General features: G+C 39.2%; 1 protein-coding gene across 1 annotated transcript in view; it reads left to right on the top strand.

Annotated features, from left to right (window-relative positions):
- Nucleotides 1-15,073, top strand: part of LOC135250769 (potassium voltage-gated channel subfamily H member 7-like) — a 97,790-nt gene extending 82,717 nt beyond the window's left edge. The window contains exons 15-16 of the mRNA XM_064327414.1: nt 5,089-5,272; nt 8,936-15,073. Of these exons, the coding sequence (XP_064183484.1) occupies nt 5,089-5,272; nt 8,936-9,226 (475 nt within the window). The 3' untranslated portion in view covers nt 9,227-15,073. The remainder of the gene's footprint in view (nt 1-5,088; nt 5,273-8,935) is intronic.
- The last annotated feature ends 2,489 nt before the right edge of the window (nt 15,074-17,562 follow it).

Genomic DNA, 17,562 nt, shown 5'->3' with positions numbered 1-17,562 from the left:
TAAAGTTTGTTACAAACTTACATTGTTTCAATGTTGTGGGTGTATCTAAACTTACAACAATATATCGGAATTAGCATATTATTACTAGCATTCATAAAGACAGGAGTTTTTAAGAATAATATACTTTCTAATTTCTCTACTTTAATACACATTAAACTATAGATAATAATTTTGTTAAATTTAACAATCAACTTATTAATCATAATATTTATAGCCATATATCGCTCAAGGCTAACAAAGAAAGTGGAGACATCAGCATCAATCGTCTTATCTTTAAAAATGAAAGTATGTAACGGTCTCATCACGAAGCATTTTAGCAACAAAGAGACATAACAAGTAACTTTTGTAATCTTAGGCTATATTTTATAATAGGCTATACTAATGTTAACCACACAAAGGAGCTAGCTGCTTATGAATTGTGCAGAACATAGAATGTCAGTTACTTCAGTGCAGAAATATATAAGAATTTTGAAGGTTTATTTGCAGCCTACCAAAGCATGCGCTGGAAAATATTCTGTAATATTGAGAAGCTGGCTATAGACAATTGCTAATTGTTTATGAGGTAGGCTGCAGTAGACTATGTAGGGTCTCATAATTACTGTTTTGCAGAAATCACAGACGGAATCTTGGTTAAAAATTGCAGAATTTACACATAAATGGTAAATGGACTGCATTTATATAGCGCTTTTATCCAAAGTGCTTTACAATCGATGCCTCTCATTCACCCATTCACACACACACTCACCCACCAACAGTGAAAGGCTGCCATGCAAGGTACCAATCAGCTCGTTGGGAGCAATTAGGGGTTAGGTGTCTTGCTCAGGGACACTTTGACAACCCCAGGGCGAGGGATCGAACCAGCAACCCTCCGACTGCCAGACAACTGCTCTCACCACCTGAGCTATGTCATCCCTACATAAACCGGAATGCCACTGAATTGTGATGTCTCTCTCTAAATTTTACAAATTTTTTTATTTATTTAACCTTTTTACCCAGGATAGGTTCGCTGAGCACGGATGCTCTTTTGCAGGAATGCCCTGCTTCACACTCATACACATTCACACCTGGGAGCTACCCAGTACAACCACAATCCTCTATTGTTGGCCACTGAGCAGCTCCACTGGAGGGACAGAACATTTTTTAGCCAATTAAATCAGGGGATGATTACGTGGAAAGTTTTTGCGAGAGCCAGATCGGGGATTTTAGCCAGGACACCGGGGAACCCCCTACTCTTTGCAAATAGTGTCATGGGATCTTTAATGACCACAGTGAGTCAGGACCTTGGTTTAACGTCTCATCCAAATGACGGCATCTCCTACAGCACAGTGTCCCCATTACTGCACTGGGGCATTGGGGTTTATTTGACCAGAGAGAAGATTGCCCCCTGCTGGCCCACCAACACCACTTCCAGCAGCAACTCAGTATTCCCTGGTGGTCTCCCATCCAAGTACTAACCAAGCCCACACTTGTGTGGTGGTATGGTTGCTGGCTGTGGTGGTATGGCTGCTGGCAAATTGAATTGGGTACAGTTGAACATCGGGGATACCATTTGCATATGTCTGGTGTGTGTTTGTTTAGCCATGTGTGTTTGTTTACTTGTGGGTGGTTGTTTGTACATTAGTAATATGTAGTAGTAGTAGTCCAAAATTAACATGATGGCATCAATGTGGGAGCCAACATTTTTGAAAGTGACGTTGCAAGCTGGTTTGCTCATCAAGTATTCTGTAATGTAGCTAAGCTACTGTAACTCTTGCATAGGGGTTGCCTGCATCAGTTCACTAAATCACTTTACCACTGCTGTCAAAACTCTTGCATAGGGGTTGCCTGCATCAGTTCACTAAATCACTTTACCACTGCTGTCAAAACTTTATATATTTACAGCCGAAAACAGAAAGCATAAAACCTTACATTAGCTTATCAATCAAGAGTGTTGACATTTCTGTGAGTGGATTAGAGATGTGTGTTTATTTTGTAAGCTAAATGAATGTGCGCCTTGCCAAATGTGCACCTGTTTCCCAGGTGTTTGTAGACTACAGTCTTTGTAGAATATACAAACTCTGCTGGATTTTCCAAATGAATAGATATTTCTTAACTAAAAATTTAATTGAATATCAGGATTAATATACTTACATTTTCATAACTTAGCACACATTTATTCTTAATTTTTCATTTTTTCTGCTTGAAAAATGCAGAATTCTGTGTCAATGTGACCTCTGGTGTATGCTTACGCTTGCCAGAATTTTTTCGAATGTTGGCAGCTCCTTTAACATAAGCAATTGCTACCAGAAGGGCTGCCTGAAGAGACAGCCATTTAAGGTCAGTGCTCTCTGAGGGGCTGAGAGGTAGGCTTAGAGAGGGCCTTGAGGAGACTCCAGATCCCCCTGAGGTCCTTGTTAGATGGTGAACCCCTTTCATAAAGCTAATGAAGCATAGCTTGAGTCCCGGTGGGCACTCTCATCACGGCAGTGGCGGCTAGACTCTCTCCTTCCTGTCTCCGGGAGACACTCCTGGAACTGCGGAAATGCTGAGCTGCTTTGATATTCGTTGCACCCATCCTTTGCTTTTCATGCCACCATTAATAAAACTGCTATCTAAAAGTGTTGTAGTGGAGTAGGCTCTAGTGTTCTGCAGTGATTTCACCATGTGTTGAATGCCCAGGTGGTACAGTGTGTCAAGGGTCTGTGTGGGGTACCTCCCATGCTTTCCTGACAGGAAGAATTAAATTGTGTGGAACCATCTGCTTGTGGCACAGTGTGTTGCTATCAATATGAGCTTGGACTCATTAGAGGCATTGACCGCAGTAATGTATATTATTGCTTTCCTGGCCATTTGGGTTAGGAGACAAATGGACCTAAACTTCCATAAAGCAATGCCTAATGAGATCCATCTCCTGGGAGTCTTTCTTCCTTGAAGAGAAGCTATGAAACCATAACAAAAAGTCCATGCATGTCAAAAGTGCTCACAGAAGCTAGGTGTTTGGGGACATATTCGCTTAATTCAAGTAAGTTTTAGAGAAGGAGGGCTATTCTGATGAGGCAAAAAATAAGTTTTCCAGGGGTAAATAATCTTCCCTGGTTTCCAGTAAGTTTATATACAGTTGGCACTGGGTAGGTGGATAGACTCCAAACACCATCGCAGACGCTGCATTTCTACCCAACCAAACAAGGAGGCACCAAAGAAGGGTTTGCGAGGTTAAAGGCCCAGTGGCAACAGGAATGTCAGCAGTGCTGTAAACCTCCATCTGATCATGTTGTACCAAGTCCAGGGAGACAAAGATGGATGAGATATTCTGGTGTCTGTAACATTGATTCTCATGAGGAGGTGTAAGATGGCTGTTGTCTGGCAGTCGGAGGGTTGCTGGTTCGATCCCCTGCCCTGGGCATGTTGAAGTGTCCCTGAGCAAGACACCTAACCCCTAATTGCTCCCAAGAAGCTGACTGGTACCTTGCATGGCAGCCTTTCACCGTTGGCATGTGAGTGTGTGTGTGAATGGGTGAATGAGAGGCATCAATTGTAAAGCGCTTTGGATAAAAGCGATATATAAATTCAGTCCATTTACCATTTGCCATGACTGCATGGCTCATCTTGTAAATATGATTTAATACTATATTTACATTAACTAGAACCTGTTAAAATACAGGGTCTGTGGAATCTGTGGCACTATCAAGCCTTGGCTCACCCTTGCCTGGCAGAACTATGGAATGCAGAATTGATCTGAACTGCACTGTACCAGCCTCACCAGGCCTAAAGACAATTAATCCCTGGTCAAAAAAGTCTGCATATTAGCGGAAGATTAGGAACCCTCACTAGCGGCTGGAGCTGAGGTTATAATCCCACCTTGGCTTCTGAAGTCTGAGAGTCTACTGGGGAGGCCATGTCATTATAGTCATCCTTCTTAAGACTGACTTCAGGGGAGATCAATTGTTCTGGGCCTCAAATTACTGATTTGTTGCTTCTCTTTGGTTTCCTGATGTGCGAGAGCATCAGGGTGCCTTGTTTTTCAGGCTGTTCTCTGCTGGTTCTCTGCTGGTTTGTTCACAGCTAATCTTTCAGATGCATGGAGCACATTCAAATTCAGACTTAACATGGAGTACATTCTGCAAATGCTGATACAGTAATTTTGTTTCTTCAGACATACTGTACCTTTGTTTTCTTTCATGACATTAATTGAATTTTTTTTACATTCCACCATAATTATTCAGTATAATACTTGCAATACATGTATATCCCCAAAAAGTCATCTCTACATCAACAGCCTCACTGGTTGTTTTCAAAACCATGCTCTTTTCAGAAAACCAGAAGGTACTTAGGAAGTCGTATTACTGTAGCGTCTGACAGGAAGAATTGCTCAGAATTGTTTAAAAAACACAGGTTTAGTCAGATTATTGAAAGAGATTGCAGTTTGCATTACTGCAAGCAGAAATCTTGTGTGTGATCCCAGTTGCGCTACAAATGTATAATTTCCTAAATGTTCAAGAAAAAGTATTACATATGCAGATGCTTTAATAAAACTGTAACATAGGCTGAGATAAAACACAGGCTGCATTGTTTTTAAATAGACTGTTATTAAATTTGTCAAGAAATATCAGCAGACAAACAATTGTTTGTAAGTATTAGACTGAAGCTGCACAGTTAAGCTCTCCAATCGTATTAGAAGCCGTGATTAAATTTTGAAAACACGGTTTGGAGTCTGTTTGGTAAATTACTTGAGTATGAGCACCCCCTACAGTGATAAGAGGGTATTACTGACAAGACATACACATGATCACTTTAAGAAATGCCATTCACGATAAGAGTATCATTGTACTAATTTGAAGAAAAAAAACTAAGTAGCTCTAGGTAAGAGCATCTGCTAAATGGCAGTAATATAATGGATGCATGTGACATTATTTCTATTTCATTGTTTTTCTGGGAGTTTTTCTTGAACAGCTGTCTATGAGGTAGGGAACCCTTTAACAGTTTTACTCCTTTAGGCACTGGGTTTTGCTGTTTTTTCATTTCTATCTGGAAAACATTTTGTTCAGCACTTACTGAGCATCTCAGTTAAATAATGTGCAATAAAAATGTCCCCCTCCCCCCCCCTTTCAGACTAGAGTCGCAGATGACGTCAGACATTCAGACCATCCTTCAGCTGCTGCAGAGGCAGTCTACCCTGGGCCCCCCCGCCTACAGCACGGTGACGGCTAGTCCGGAGTACCAGAGGTCTGCCATCCAGGTCCAGCCGGTCACAGCCATTAAGACTGACCGGAGATTCAGTCCCACCTCAACACAGGTACAGGCCTGAGGGACTTACAAACGCATCCAAACCCATCCCTTAATAACAACAAGGACGAATACTGTACCAGGTGGTTTTGAGTCTATTCATAGTAAACCGTTTCAATATTTTTATATACGCTAGCGCAAAACAGTCTGCTTCCAGTGGAGCTATTACAAGATAGTAAAAAGTAGATAGCTGGTCAAAAGACCAGCCATTTTTAATATAGATGAGTGAAAAACCAAGGTTGAAATTCTTATCTAATAGTTTAGAAAATATATTGAATAAATATTACTGATAATAATTTAATGATATAATAATACAATAATTGAGAGCAGTGGGGAAAATACTTTTCTGTTACCATGGGAACTATGGGGGGGGGGGGACTTACAGCAAACAAAAATGAATAAAATAAGAACAAAGAATGTTTGGTCTTTGAAGCATGCCTCGAGACAGACAGACAGACAGGCAGGCTGGCAGGCTGGCAGACAGACAGGTAGGTTGGCCTGATGTGTAAAATACCTCAGTGTTCCCAGCCTTTTTATGTGATGGTGGAGCAGGCTTCTTCTCATTAAGAAGACCACTAAAGACTTGTACATAAAGATGTACATGAGTGTATATATCAGACATATGATCATATATGGGAGGGGTAGTGTTGGGATGATAGACAATTCTCCACCCAAAATTGACGGTTAGATCACAGGGAATCATTCACATTAACAAACCAATATAGGGGATCTACACAGGTCTCACAAAGGAGAATTTGACAGGCTGCTGGTGCTGAATTTTAACTCCCTGCAAATGCTCTTAATCTGGTCTGAATTGTGAGGGAGGGGGGAGTGTCGGAGGAGCACACGCACTGTACAGGGACTTGAAAAGCTTATTACTGAGGTGATAAGACACTGAGGCTAGAGAAAATGAGGAAGGGGGAAAATAAAACAGACTGACATGAGTGAAAACTCAAACTCCCTGTCAAGCCTTAAAAAACGGCCAAACCGAAAACAACCTTGTAAAAACAAGGGCAAGAAACAGAGAAAGAAAAACACTGAGCACCACTCAGGAACGAAAATAGTTGGGATAGAAACCAGGGAAACCCAACGTAACGGAGTCACAGCTCAGACCCAAAACAAAAAGGAAAACTTGGGGGTCGAACACCGAGATACCAAAGAACCTAAGACGCAGCTTAGGAAAACGAAAAGGTAAAGCTCTAACAGTCTGCCGGCACGAAGCCCAGAAACACAGACCGAAATACAAACCTTTTGAGGGAGAAACGCTTCTTGAGAAGCGAGAGAAAAGGAGGCTTTTAAACAGGCTCTGAATACCGGCTCAATGTGAACTTAAGTTGACACTGAAGCAAGGACTGAAAGTTAGACAGCGTCTTAAATAGCCTTGCATGACGCAGGTGGCCGAAATCACAGCATAGGGAGGAATAAACGGAAACAGGCGCGTCCAATGAGGTAATAATCAGGCCGGGGGGCCAAAATCGGAACTGCACCCCAAACCCATGACATGAATAGTGAAAAAACCACACAGGCATTAGCCTGGAGGCTAAGGCATCTGTAGCAAAAGCTTCTTGCTTCTACTCTCCCGACAGTTATGTTTAATGTCATTATGTGCTCACTGTATGTTGAATTAATATCGAAGCTTCTCAAACACAGCCAAATGCTTGTAGATGTCATTTTATGCATTTATTGTAATTTAATTAAAACAAAGCAACAGACACTAGCAGCATTTTCAATATACAGAATGTTCCATTGTAAATATCAGACTAGCACGTCTGTACTCAGCAGGGATTATTTTACAATGAGGGCGCCAGTGTCCACACATTCCAAAGGGCTAATTATAAAGAATATAAAAATGAACTATTCATGAAAAGCAGTAATTAAAATCTGTCCTTACAAGCCTGCTACCTTCAGATTAGTCAAGAATTCTATTTTTGGACTGTGCTGTGCACACAGAAGCCTAGCAGTGCTATCCACTGCACCATCGTGCCGCCCAATGATGTTCTAATGGATTAAATTCATTCTAATCCATCGGAGGGCAAACACCACTCACTCACACACTCATACAATATCGACAGGCAATTCAGACTCTGTTTTTAAACATGCGTATATTTTGTTTTTCCTCAAAAGTATTACATTTCTCAAAAGCGTATATACAGTACATACATATAAGATCTGCCCTTTGCTTTTGCATATCAAATCTAGGAAATTTGTCATAGGTATTATAATGAAACTGATGCACTCTGTGTGGAGTGTGGCAAATGTGGTGCATAATATTGAATTGTAACTGTGTTTTGTATTGGTCAGTTTTTTGTGAATTCTGTGAAAGATGTTCGCATTCTTTAACTGAATGTTCATGTTGAACATCTCTTTTCCATTAATATTATTTTAAAATATAATTATAGTTAAATCCATTATTTATAGTGCTGTATAATTTTGCTGTTAATCCTTTTATTAAGAAAAATTTGATCATTATCTTTTCAATTAGTGTTTCTGGGAAGATTGGAAAGTTTTGAGAGTAACAGAATTGATTCAATTCCTTATCTGCAAATATATTTTTTAAATGGGTATCTGGTAATCTCTCTTAAATAATTAAAATCAGAAAATGTATCATTGTGGCATTTCCGTATAGCGTTTCCAACTTTTTTAGTCCCTACCTTTTCAATTCCTTTCTCTCTTACTTTCCCCTAACCGCTACTTACTTTTCTAAACATGCTGCAATGCCTTCCCATATGCAGATAGGACTGACACAGACTCTACCATGATCACTATCATGCACCATGCTAGTTCACTATATGACCAAAAGTATCTGGACACCCCTTGGTCAGGAGCTGTTTTTCAGAGTTTGGGCTAGGCCCCTTAGTTCCAGTGAAAGCAATCTTAATGATACAGCACACAATCACATTCTAGATCAAGGGCGCGCAATTCCGTTCTTGGAGGGCATGTGTATGCATGTTTTTGTTTCCACCAGTTACCCTGGCTGCATACAACAACACCGGTTCACTCGTAGATTAGATCATAGCAACACATTTCATACAGGGTCACGAAAACAGTCTTCGTCTGTCATTCAAGCGCTTATCAAGACTGTCAGATTATGTAAAAATTAAGGGCTAATTGAGTAATTAAGGCCAGAAGTTGGCATGAAAGCCAGAAACGGATACAGTCCTCGTTGCCCACCTCTGTTCTAGATGATTCTGTGCTTCTCCAACAGTTTGGGAAAGACCCTTTCCTGTTTCAGCATGACAGTGCCCCTGGGCACACAGCGAGGTCCATGTAGAAATGGTTTTGTCAAGATTGGTGTGGAAGAACTTTACTAGCCAGCACAGAGCTCTGATCTCAACCCCATCCAACACCTTTGGGATCAGTTGGAAAGCCAACTGTGACCCAGGCCTAATCACTCAATCAGTGCCCAACCTCACTAATGCTCTTCTGGCTGAATGGAAAGAAATTCCAGCAGCTATGCTTCAACGTCTGGTATAAAGCCTTCCCAGAAGAGTGCAGGTTGTTATACCAACTCCATATTAATGCCTCTAATTTTGGATGAGATATTGGATGTCAGGTGTCCACATACTTTTGACCATGTAGTGCATCTTTGGAGACATATAACATTTGATCTTTCAGCATAGCATAGCATGAGAGGAAATGGCAATGAGTGTTTATCTGTATGTCTGTTTTACAGTGTCCTGAATTCGTCAGCTTAGAGGTGTCCCACAAGAAATCCAAAGAGTCCTTGTCATGCACAGTCCAGATGGACACAGCTCCTGGCGAGAACCCCACAGCACCAATGGAGCAGAATTTAGAATCAGACCACGGACACAAACAGGACCCAATGCCTGCCCTTGATCCGCAGCGGCCTAAGCCTCCCCTGCTTCCAATGCGACACCCCTCCCTCCCAGAATCCTCCCCCAGTAACACAGGAATGTCTGGACTCCACAGGCCAGTTTCTGATCCTGGTCTTCCAGGGAAGTAGTATTCTGTTGTCTCAACTCTATTGACTGCCTATCTCCATTGCGAATCAGAATCCTCTACTGCTTGACTCAGGGTCTAGAAGGATACTGTATTGTCATATGCAATGAATACTGTAGACTTTCTCCCTATCTTTCAAATATGTTAAGACATGGTTCATCGTACATAATTTGTATTTGTACTGCAGGCGTTTCACTGCCAGCGACACAAGGCACCTTTCATGCTTGTTACAGTACAGAAATGCACGCTGGGATGTATTCCTTGTTGCATGTCCAACATAGCTCATTTCAGTGGTAATCAGGTGTTACACTGGCATGCTCCTAAGCAATTAATAGCACTTTTATAGTTTGTTTTGGTTTTGTAAAGGACAAAAGTGTGCAATGGCACATCAGTGCTTTAATGTTCAAATATCCCAGCGCGCTTAGACTCCAGTTTATTGTACAGCTGAAAAATTATTCAGCTGTTATAAAAAATGTTAACAGATGCTAAGTACCATATTTAGCCAATTAAGAGGCTCTCAATCCAGATGGAACGTTGTGCCTAATGCTGGAGATTAAAACATTTATGCTTACAAATGAAAAACTGGTTACGAACCCACTGACAACAAAATCATTAACTTGCAGTAAATGTTATGCTGTCAAAGGTTAACACCTTGTCCTAAAATAGACAGTTTTATTGGTGCAAACCCCTGTGTCATAATAAGGAATATTAGTTTTTTTCATCTGAATCATATGATTATAATATTCTTACCTGAAGTTTCTTATTGGGACTAATAAAGCAATAATATGTAAATTAATTATTAGCTGGAACTGGGGGATTACACATTTTTAAAGAATTTATGGAACAAGAGAGAAATCTGGCACCAATACATGAATATGTAATTGAACATTATAATTTGACCTTCAATATTAACACCTTTCAATATAAACATTATGGTAATTACCATTGTCTATTCTTCATTTATCCAACTATGCTCCTAAATTGGTGTGCTGTCCTGTAAGGGCACCATTTGACATTATTCTGTATGCCTTGCCTTATTTTTCTTTAAGGAAAAACATGCTTTACATAAACATCGAGTTAGATTTAAAATTGAACAAAACTTTCCAAATATGATATAAAGGATGTATATAAATAATGTTTCATTCACATACTTTTAAAATACTAGCCTTTGCCTCTGAAAAAGTCTGAGTTAACTCACTTTATTAAAAACAGACAAAAAGTTCATAATAGTCTCGCTGGGTTGCAAGTACATGGATTCATTTTAGGGCTTCCATCTTTGTAACAGCAGAGTAGTAATAGTTATCAGTACTCCATTATACCTTAAACACTGACATCACCCACCAGTGTACTTCCAGAATATTCCAAATATTGGGTGCAAGAAGTATACATATTATGAAAAATGAATAAATTGACACATTCAGAATTAGAATGTTAAATGACTTGATTTTTAGAATGAGTCAGTTGCTTGTATGAATGAATTGCATGTCTTTGCCTGAATATTCCCTGAAATTAGAACGTTTGCTCTTATATCATATATACTCTAGCATATTTTCTACCATTCTATTGGTGACAGGAAATGAATTTTGTAACAGCTGGTGGTACTGGTTTGAATGGCCTTTTCTGCAGTTAAAGGGTTGATTAAATTCAGGCAACTTGGTGGACAAAGCACGTCTATTGAAATTCAAATAATAGAAATTACTTAAATTAATTTGGCGATTAATTTAAAGTCATAATATTCCATCAAGGTTTCATACTTATTTTCCCAAAAAATAGGTCTTGCAAGTATGTGAATATGTACTAGTGAAATTATTTTTCTCTTACATCCAACAGTGTTTGAATAAATCAAGCCCTCAAGTGTTGGGTAAACAAAAATATATAGTTATACATTTATTAGGGTGAACATAATGAACTGAATTAATGATTATGTGAATTTTGAGAAACTTCCATGTCAAATAATCATTAGGGTCTGGTACCTGCACTATTAATACCAGTTAGGCTGCACTGTTGCTTTAATAAGCTTTTGAGAACTGCAGAAACTGCAAAGATGTAAAAGGCTCTGGGGTATTATTTACAACTGTTTCTTACAAAGCTATTAGACTTGCAAACTTTTGCACATGAATTTCAGACTTGTACTGGATAATATGTAACTTTTTAATCTTGTGTGTTTCAAAATTGTTTTTATGCATTTTTAAAGTTTGCCACTGTATATTTTATACAATGCAACACTTTACAGCTGAGCTGAATGTTTCTGTTCCTTATACAGTATATACATACATGTTTAAACAGTGGGTTTTAAATGAATTCATACCCTTGATAAAAAAAATTTAAAATACAGAATATTGGTGTAACAAAATTAATTCAAGTACACAAGCAGTATTTTTTTGCATGGAAAAAAAGGTATGTAAATGCACAAAGCAAATGTTTTAGAAGTGATTGCATGTTTTATTTAGTTTGAGCCACAAATGTTCTAACATCACTAGAAAATATTAATGGTAGCCTTTGATGCATGCTTCTGAGAACATTGCTTGCATTTTCCCTTAACAATTTGCTTTTTTCCCCAACCAAACTTAAGATTCAAAGCAGGAACCTGTTTTATTTTTAATGTACTTATCTGTATATGAAACCTTTTCTCCTTCATTGTAACCACCAGTTCACCCCAACAAAAAAACCTATGATTCTCAAAGTAAAATGCACTGATCATATGCAGTGGAATTAACACTGGTATTGCCTTTTTATCACCAAAAATACCAATGATGAGCTTGTCCATAACTATATTCCATTAGACTATAAAATATGGTATCAAGTGTTATTAAGATCTGCCATTTTTCATTCATTTTTTGTCATGGTTCCCATCCTTGCTCCTCAACCATTATACTATTCACACAACCACCTGATTCAAGTATCCCAAACTTTCTAAGATTTGTAAACACTGCCCATGGTCCTGAGTTTGCCTTAAATTTGTACTGTTTGCTGGCTGTACATGTGTGGGTGTGCATCTACGTACTGTACAGTGCAGTCCACAGGTATTTAGACATTGACACAATTTTTGTTATTTCGGCTCTGTAGTCCAGCTTATTGGATTTGAAATGGGACAAGGGATGTGAGGTTAAAGTGCAGACTGTCAGTTTTGCAGGCACTTACATCCACATCATGTGGTAATTACAGCCTTGTTCATACATTTTGCCCCCATTTTATGTGAGCATAAGCAATTAGACAAATTAACACAATCTAAAATGATCATACTTGGTTGCAAATCCTTTGCATCCAAAGACTGCACAAAGTCTGCAACCCTGGTTATGCTCTGCCAGGCATATACCACAGCCATCTTCAGTTCCTGTTAGTTTCTGACAGGCAACAATTTAACCTCACATTCAGTGATTCATTTCAGATTCAGTGTTGCCACTATCCAAATAGAGTGAGCTCCATAATCTTTGGGACAAAGACTTGTTTTTTTTAATTTTTTTTTTATTTTTTTTTGCCTCTACTGTGTAGATTCTCTGATTTAATTAAAAGGTATTTGTATACATTTTGGCTTCACCATGTAGAAATGACAGCACTTTTTGTACATAGCCTTCTGCTTGTTTCAGGGGCTAGTTGCCTTACATTTATCTCTTCAGCATATGAAATGCATGTTGAATTCAATTCAGATCAGGTGTTTTCTTGTTTTTGGCTTTGTTGGATTAGCAGTATGTTTGGGATCATTGTCTTGCTGTAGGATGAAGGACAGTCCAATAAGTTTGGAGGTATTTGCCTGAACTTGAGAAGATAAGATGCTTCTGTACACTCAATAATTAATTTTGCTGCTGGTATCAGCAGTTACATCGAAGAGGTCAGCCAGTACCTGTGGCAGCCACACATGCCCAAACCATAACACCCCCACCACCACGTTTTAAAGATGAAGGGAGAGTGCTTTGGATCTCTGGGACACTCCACACTTTGCTTTTACATTACATTATTACATTACAGGCATTTGGCAGACGCTCTTATCCAGAGCGACGTACAACAAAGTGTATAACCATAACCAGGAACAAGTATGACGAAACCCCTAGAGAGAAGTACCGGTCCAAGTGCAGGGAACAACTGCATAGTTCAACTTGGACCCTGATGGTTAAACTGAGAACTAACAACGAGAACGGCAACAACGCAATCTATGGAAAATATACAAGTAGTCGTTAAGACAGTTAATGCACCTAAGTCACCTACGAAACAGCCGCCTAGTTACAACCCTAAGTTTAGTCATTTACAGGGGGGAAGGGAGGGATGGGGAGAGGTGCAGCCTGAAGAGGTGAGTCTTCAGTCGTCGTTTGAAATGGGTCAGTGTCTCAGCTGTTCTGACCTCCACAGGGAGGTCATTCCACCATCGTGGGGCCAGAACAGACAGGAGACGTGTTCTGGAAGTGCAGGTGCGAAGAGGGGGAGGTGCTAGGGATCTGGCTGGCATGTAGGGTTTGAATATCTTGTGGAGGTATGCTGGGGCTGATCCCTTGATTGCCTGGTATGCTAGGACCAATGTTTTGAATCTTTTGCCATTACTCTGATACAAGTGGATCTTGGTCTCATCTGTCCACAAGACCATTTTTCCAGAACTCTACAGGCTCTTTTAGGTACTTCTTAGCAAACCGTAAGCTGACTGTCCTATTTATTTGGCGAACCAATAGTTGTTATCTTGCAGTGTAGTCTCCATAGTCCTGATTGTGACGTCTTGTGTGGACAGTAGTCACTGACACATCCATGCCGGCCTCCTAAATAAAGTTTCTAATCTGTTGGACAGGTGTTTTTCCTCATTATGGTGAGAATTATTTAGTCCTTTACTTCCTTTGCCTACCAGGCCCATTGTAATTTCTGAGCTCACCACAGTGCTCTCTTTCTTCTTAATGATGTTTAAACAGTTGATTTTGAGAACTTCAGAAACTTGTGATGTGTAGAAGGACTGTTTCCTACAAAGCTATTAGGCTGAATTTCAGAACTGTATTAGGTAATATGTCTTTTTTTTTTTTAAATCTTGTGTGTTCAAATAGTTTTTTATACATTTTTAAAGTTTGCCACTGTATATTTTATACAATGCAATACTTTACAGCTGATGCAAATGTTTCTGTTCCTTATACAGTATATTTATTTTTAGACACCTAAAGTTTTGGCCTATGTCTCTGACTATTGTTTTTTTATGTTTTTATTTCTCAGCCTCATAATGGCTTCCTTGACGTTCATTGGCACAAATCTGATCCTCATGTTGACAAACACCAACATCAGAAGGGGATCAAAAGCCTAGAGTCAAGAATAGATACAGAAAGCTGTCTTATACCAGTACTAAGGAAGCAGTTAACCACACCTGACTAAGCAGAAACACCTGTGAAGCCATTTGTCCAAACTATTATGATGCCCTGAAATGGGGGGTGGGGTGTGGGGGGGGGGGTGGGCTATGTATAAAAAGTGCTGTCATTTCTACATAGTAAAACAAAAATGTATAAAGATACCCTTTAATAAAAACCAAGAATCTGCACTGTAATCCCATGTGAATTGTTTGATTATGAATCTAAAATTGTGGTGAATGAAGCCAAATCAAGAAAAAAATATATAACTGTCCCAAACCTTATGAAGTTCACTGGACTTACTGCACTATACACACAGACACACATTGTTATTTATATAAAATTATTCAAGGGTATGAATAACTTTTAAGCCCACAGTGTATATACATATGTCTGTGTGTGAGTGTGGGTGGGTGTGTAAATATAAACATAAACAGCATATATTGTACATAAGTATGGTTGATTTAGGTAAAAAAAAAACTATTAATAATTGCATAAATAAATAACTTTAAAGCATAAGAAATAAAATTGTGAGTTTGTTTTTGTATATTGACCATGTATTTTGAGTTGCTGACATTGACAGTCACAAAGGTTCAACACAAAGCGGTTTGACAAGAGACAATGAGTAAATATTATCATTAAATATGATTTTATTTTACCATTTGATTCAGGCCTACATTTACAGAATCTCACAGCAGGCAGTTACATAAGTGAAGGTAAAGTTGTGCTCTCAACAGTTTTTGTTGCTCACAGCCGTACTGCATCAGTTCTGCGGTCATTTTGAAGCCATTGCATTGGCGTGTTTAGCAACTATCCTGCTAAGTGTCCATCTCTGTCTCTGTCCCTGTTGATTGTCCCTGAGGTTTGAAATGCAACCAGTTCCTCTTTTTCCATGCACTTTGTTTGCGTGGCATATATTTCCATAATGTTTGGAATCATTGTCTTGCTGTAGGATGAAGGACAGTCCAATAAGTTTGGAGGCATTTGCCTGAACTTGAGTAGATACAATGCTTCTGTACACTCAATGCTGTTGGTATCAGCAGTTACCTCAAAGAAGTCAGCCAGTACCTATGGCAGCCACGCATGCCCAAACCAGAACACCATTCCCCATTAAATAATTATCCAGTATTTGTGACCAATGCACATGCATTTGCAGAGCTTATATGCCTCTTTGGAACTCTGTTACCTCATGTTGCTTTAATTTCTGATCGTCAGACCTCTCACTCCCACTCATTAGCTTCCACTTCAATAGAAGAGAAAAACAAGGGTGCCCTATGGAGTACCTGGTGCTGGAACTCCTTGTGCAGGGCTCTGGTTTAAGGTCTACGGTACTGGTTGTGGAGTACATTCTTCTACCAATGAATGAATGAATGATTAGGACAAGGGTACTAAAACAAGGCTTTAGATGGTTCCTTACCAGGGGATTTAATGAGTTAGAAGATGTGTGGAAATAGTACCTCTGGCCACAGAGCTGGATCATTTGTCCACCCTGTAACCACATTAGGACAGCACTCCAGTGTTCTTCAGATTATTTTGCCAAAAAATCCTTTGCTGTTTTTCTCCTCTGGAAGTAGTGACACCATACAGTATCAGGCAACACTAAGGGCATAGGTTGTTTATGTACAAAACAGATGTCATTAGGGAAAAAAGAGTTAGGCCCTTGCAGATAGGATGGACATGCATACCAAGTCAAGGCCCCAGAGGGTATTTAAACTAGGCTGGAAAACCAGTGGGGATGGGGGGAGTTGCTGTACCACAAACTTGTGTTGTGTTACAGTGACCTTCTCGCTGGCCAGCATGATTACAATAAACTAAAGTGTTTGTTGTCTTGGTGAGTTCCTGCATCATCCTAACTTTAACTCCATGGGAAGAAGCTGGATTTAAATATTAGGAAACACTACAGTTTTTTTTGATTGCTAAGACACATTTAATGAAACAATTTTTTCTCAGAACTATTAACACAATCCCAAAACTACACATCAATTAGCACAAACCTCAAACATCCATGCCAAACTCAAATTATCTTCTCAAAAACATATACTCTTCCATCAAAATTAAACTTTGCCTTCAAATGGCACACACAAGCCATCGAAAACACAGACAATGTAGATTACCCATAACACACCAGTGAGATAAATTCAAAGCACTACTGCAAAAACCTTTCATAGCAGTGTGTAAGGAGTTATTTTCTCCTGGTTATTCTACTTATTTTATGGTTTTCAGATTTTCATCTTTGCAATGTTATACTACTAACAAATGAGGGAGTGTGCAAATTTCCAAATATTTTATCTGTAGTACTGAAAAGTGATGCTGAGTGAAAAGTACTGTACAGTAACCAAAACACAGTTGAAGGAACAAAAAAATGTAGTATTTTCAAAGGAGAGTAGCATTCATAAAAGGAACTCAGTATATGCAGCACTATAAACAAAAACAGCAATAAAATATAAAGAACATATCGTCTGTAAATACACTTCAACATTACATAGACAGCATATCTTCTCACAGTAGTACAGCAGATACAATACGTAACATTACAGTAAATTATAGTACCTGTTTTCTTGTCTGAAAGTATGGACAATGGATGCCACTGTGAAACGATTCAAGTTTGGCTGAACTCTCTGTCCAGCTTCCCTCATCATCATACCATGCACCAGCACATGGTCAAGGTGGCACGTATTTTGTCTGGGACAAATTGTCTCCTGCCTCTTCGTCTCCTTTGTCTTCCTGATCTTTGGACAACTTGTCCATTTTGAGGATCCATTGTTCAAAAGCACACAGACGCAAACTGTGGCCCTATTTACTGATCCAGAGATTGTGACCGGTGTGTAAACAATTTTGCTGCCAAGTGTTTGCACCTAGAGAAAGGTGTGTTACCTGAGTTTAGGTTGTGATGACTTGAGTTAACTGTTTTGACTACTAATGTTTGTTGCATGAGCACAGTGTGTAACCAGTGATTCATGAGAGCATTTGTTTGTAGAGATTTGCATCTGTTAAAATAAGTGAAAAGTGTTTATAGTTTTGAGAGATGTGT

The sequence above is a fragment of the Anguilla rostrata genome, chromosome 3, assembly GCF_018555375.3.
Source record: "Anguilla rostrata isolate EN2019 chromosome 3, ASM1855537v3, whole genome shotgun sequence".
NCBI classification, from domain to species: domain Eukaryota; kingdom Metazoa; phylum Chordata; class Actinopteri; order Anguilliformes; family Anguillidae; genus Anguilla; species Anguilla rostrata.
The sequence above is the reverse complement of the archived record's forward strand: the minus strand, read 5'-3'. Positions and strand labels throughout refer to the sequence as shown.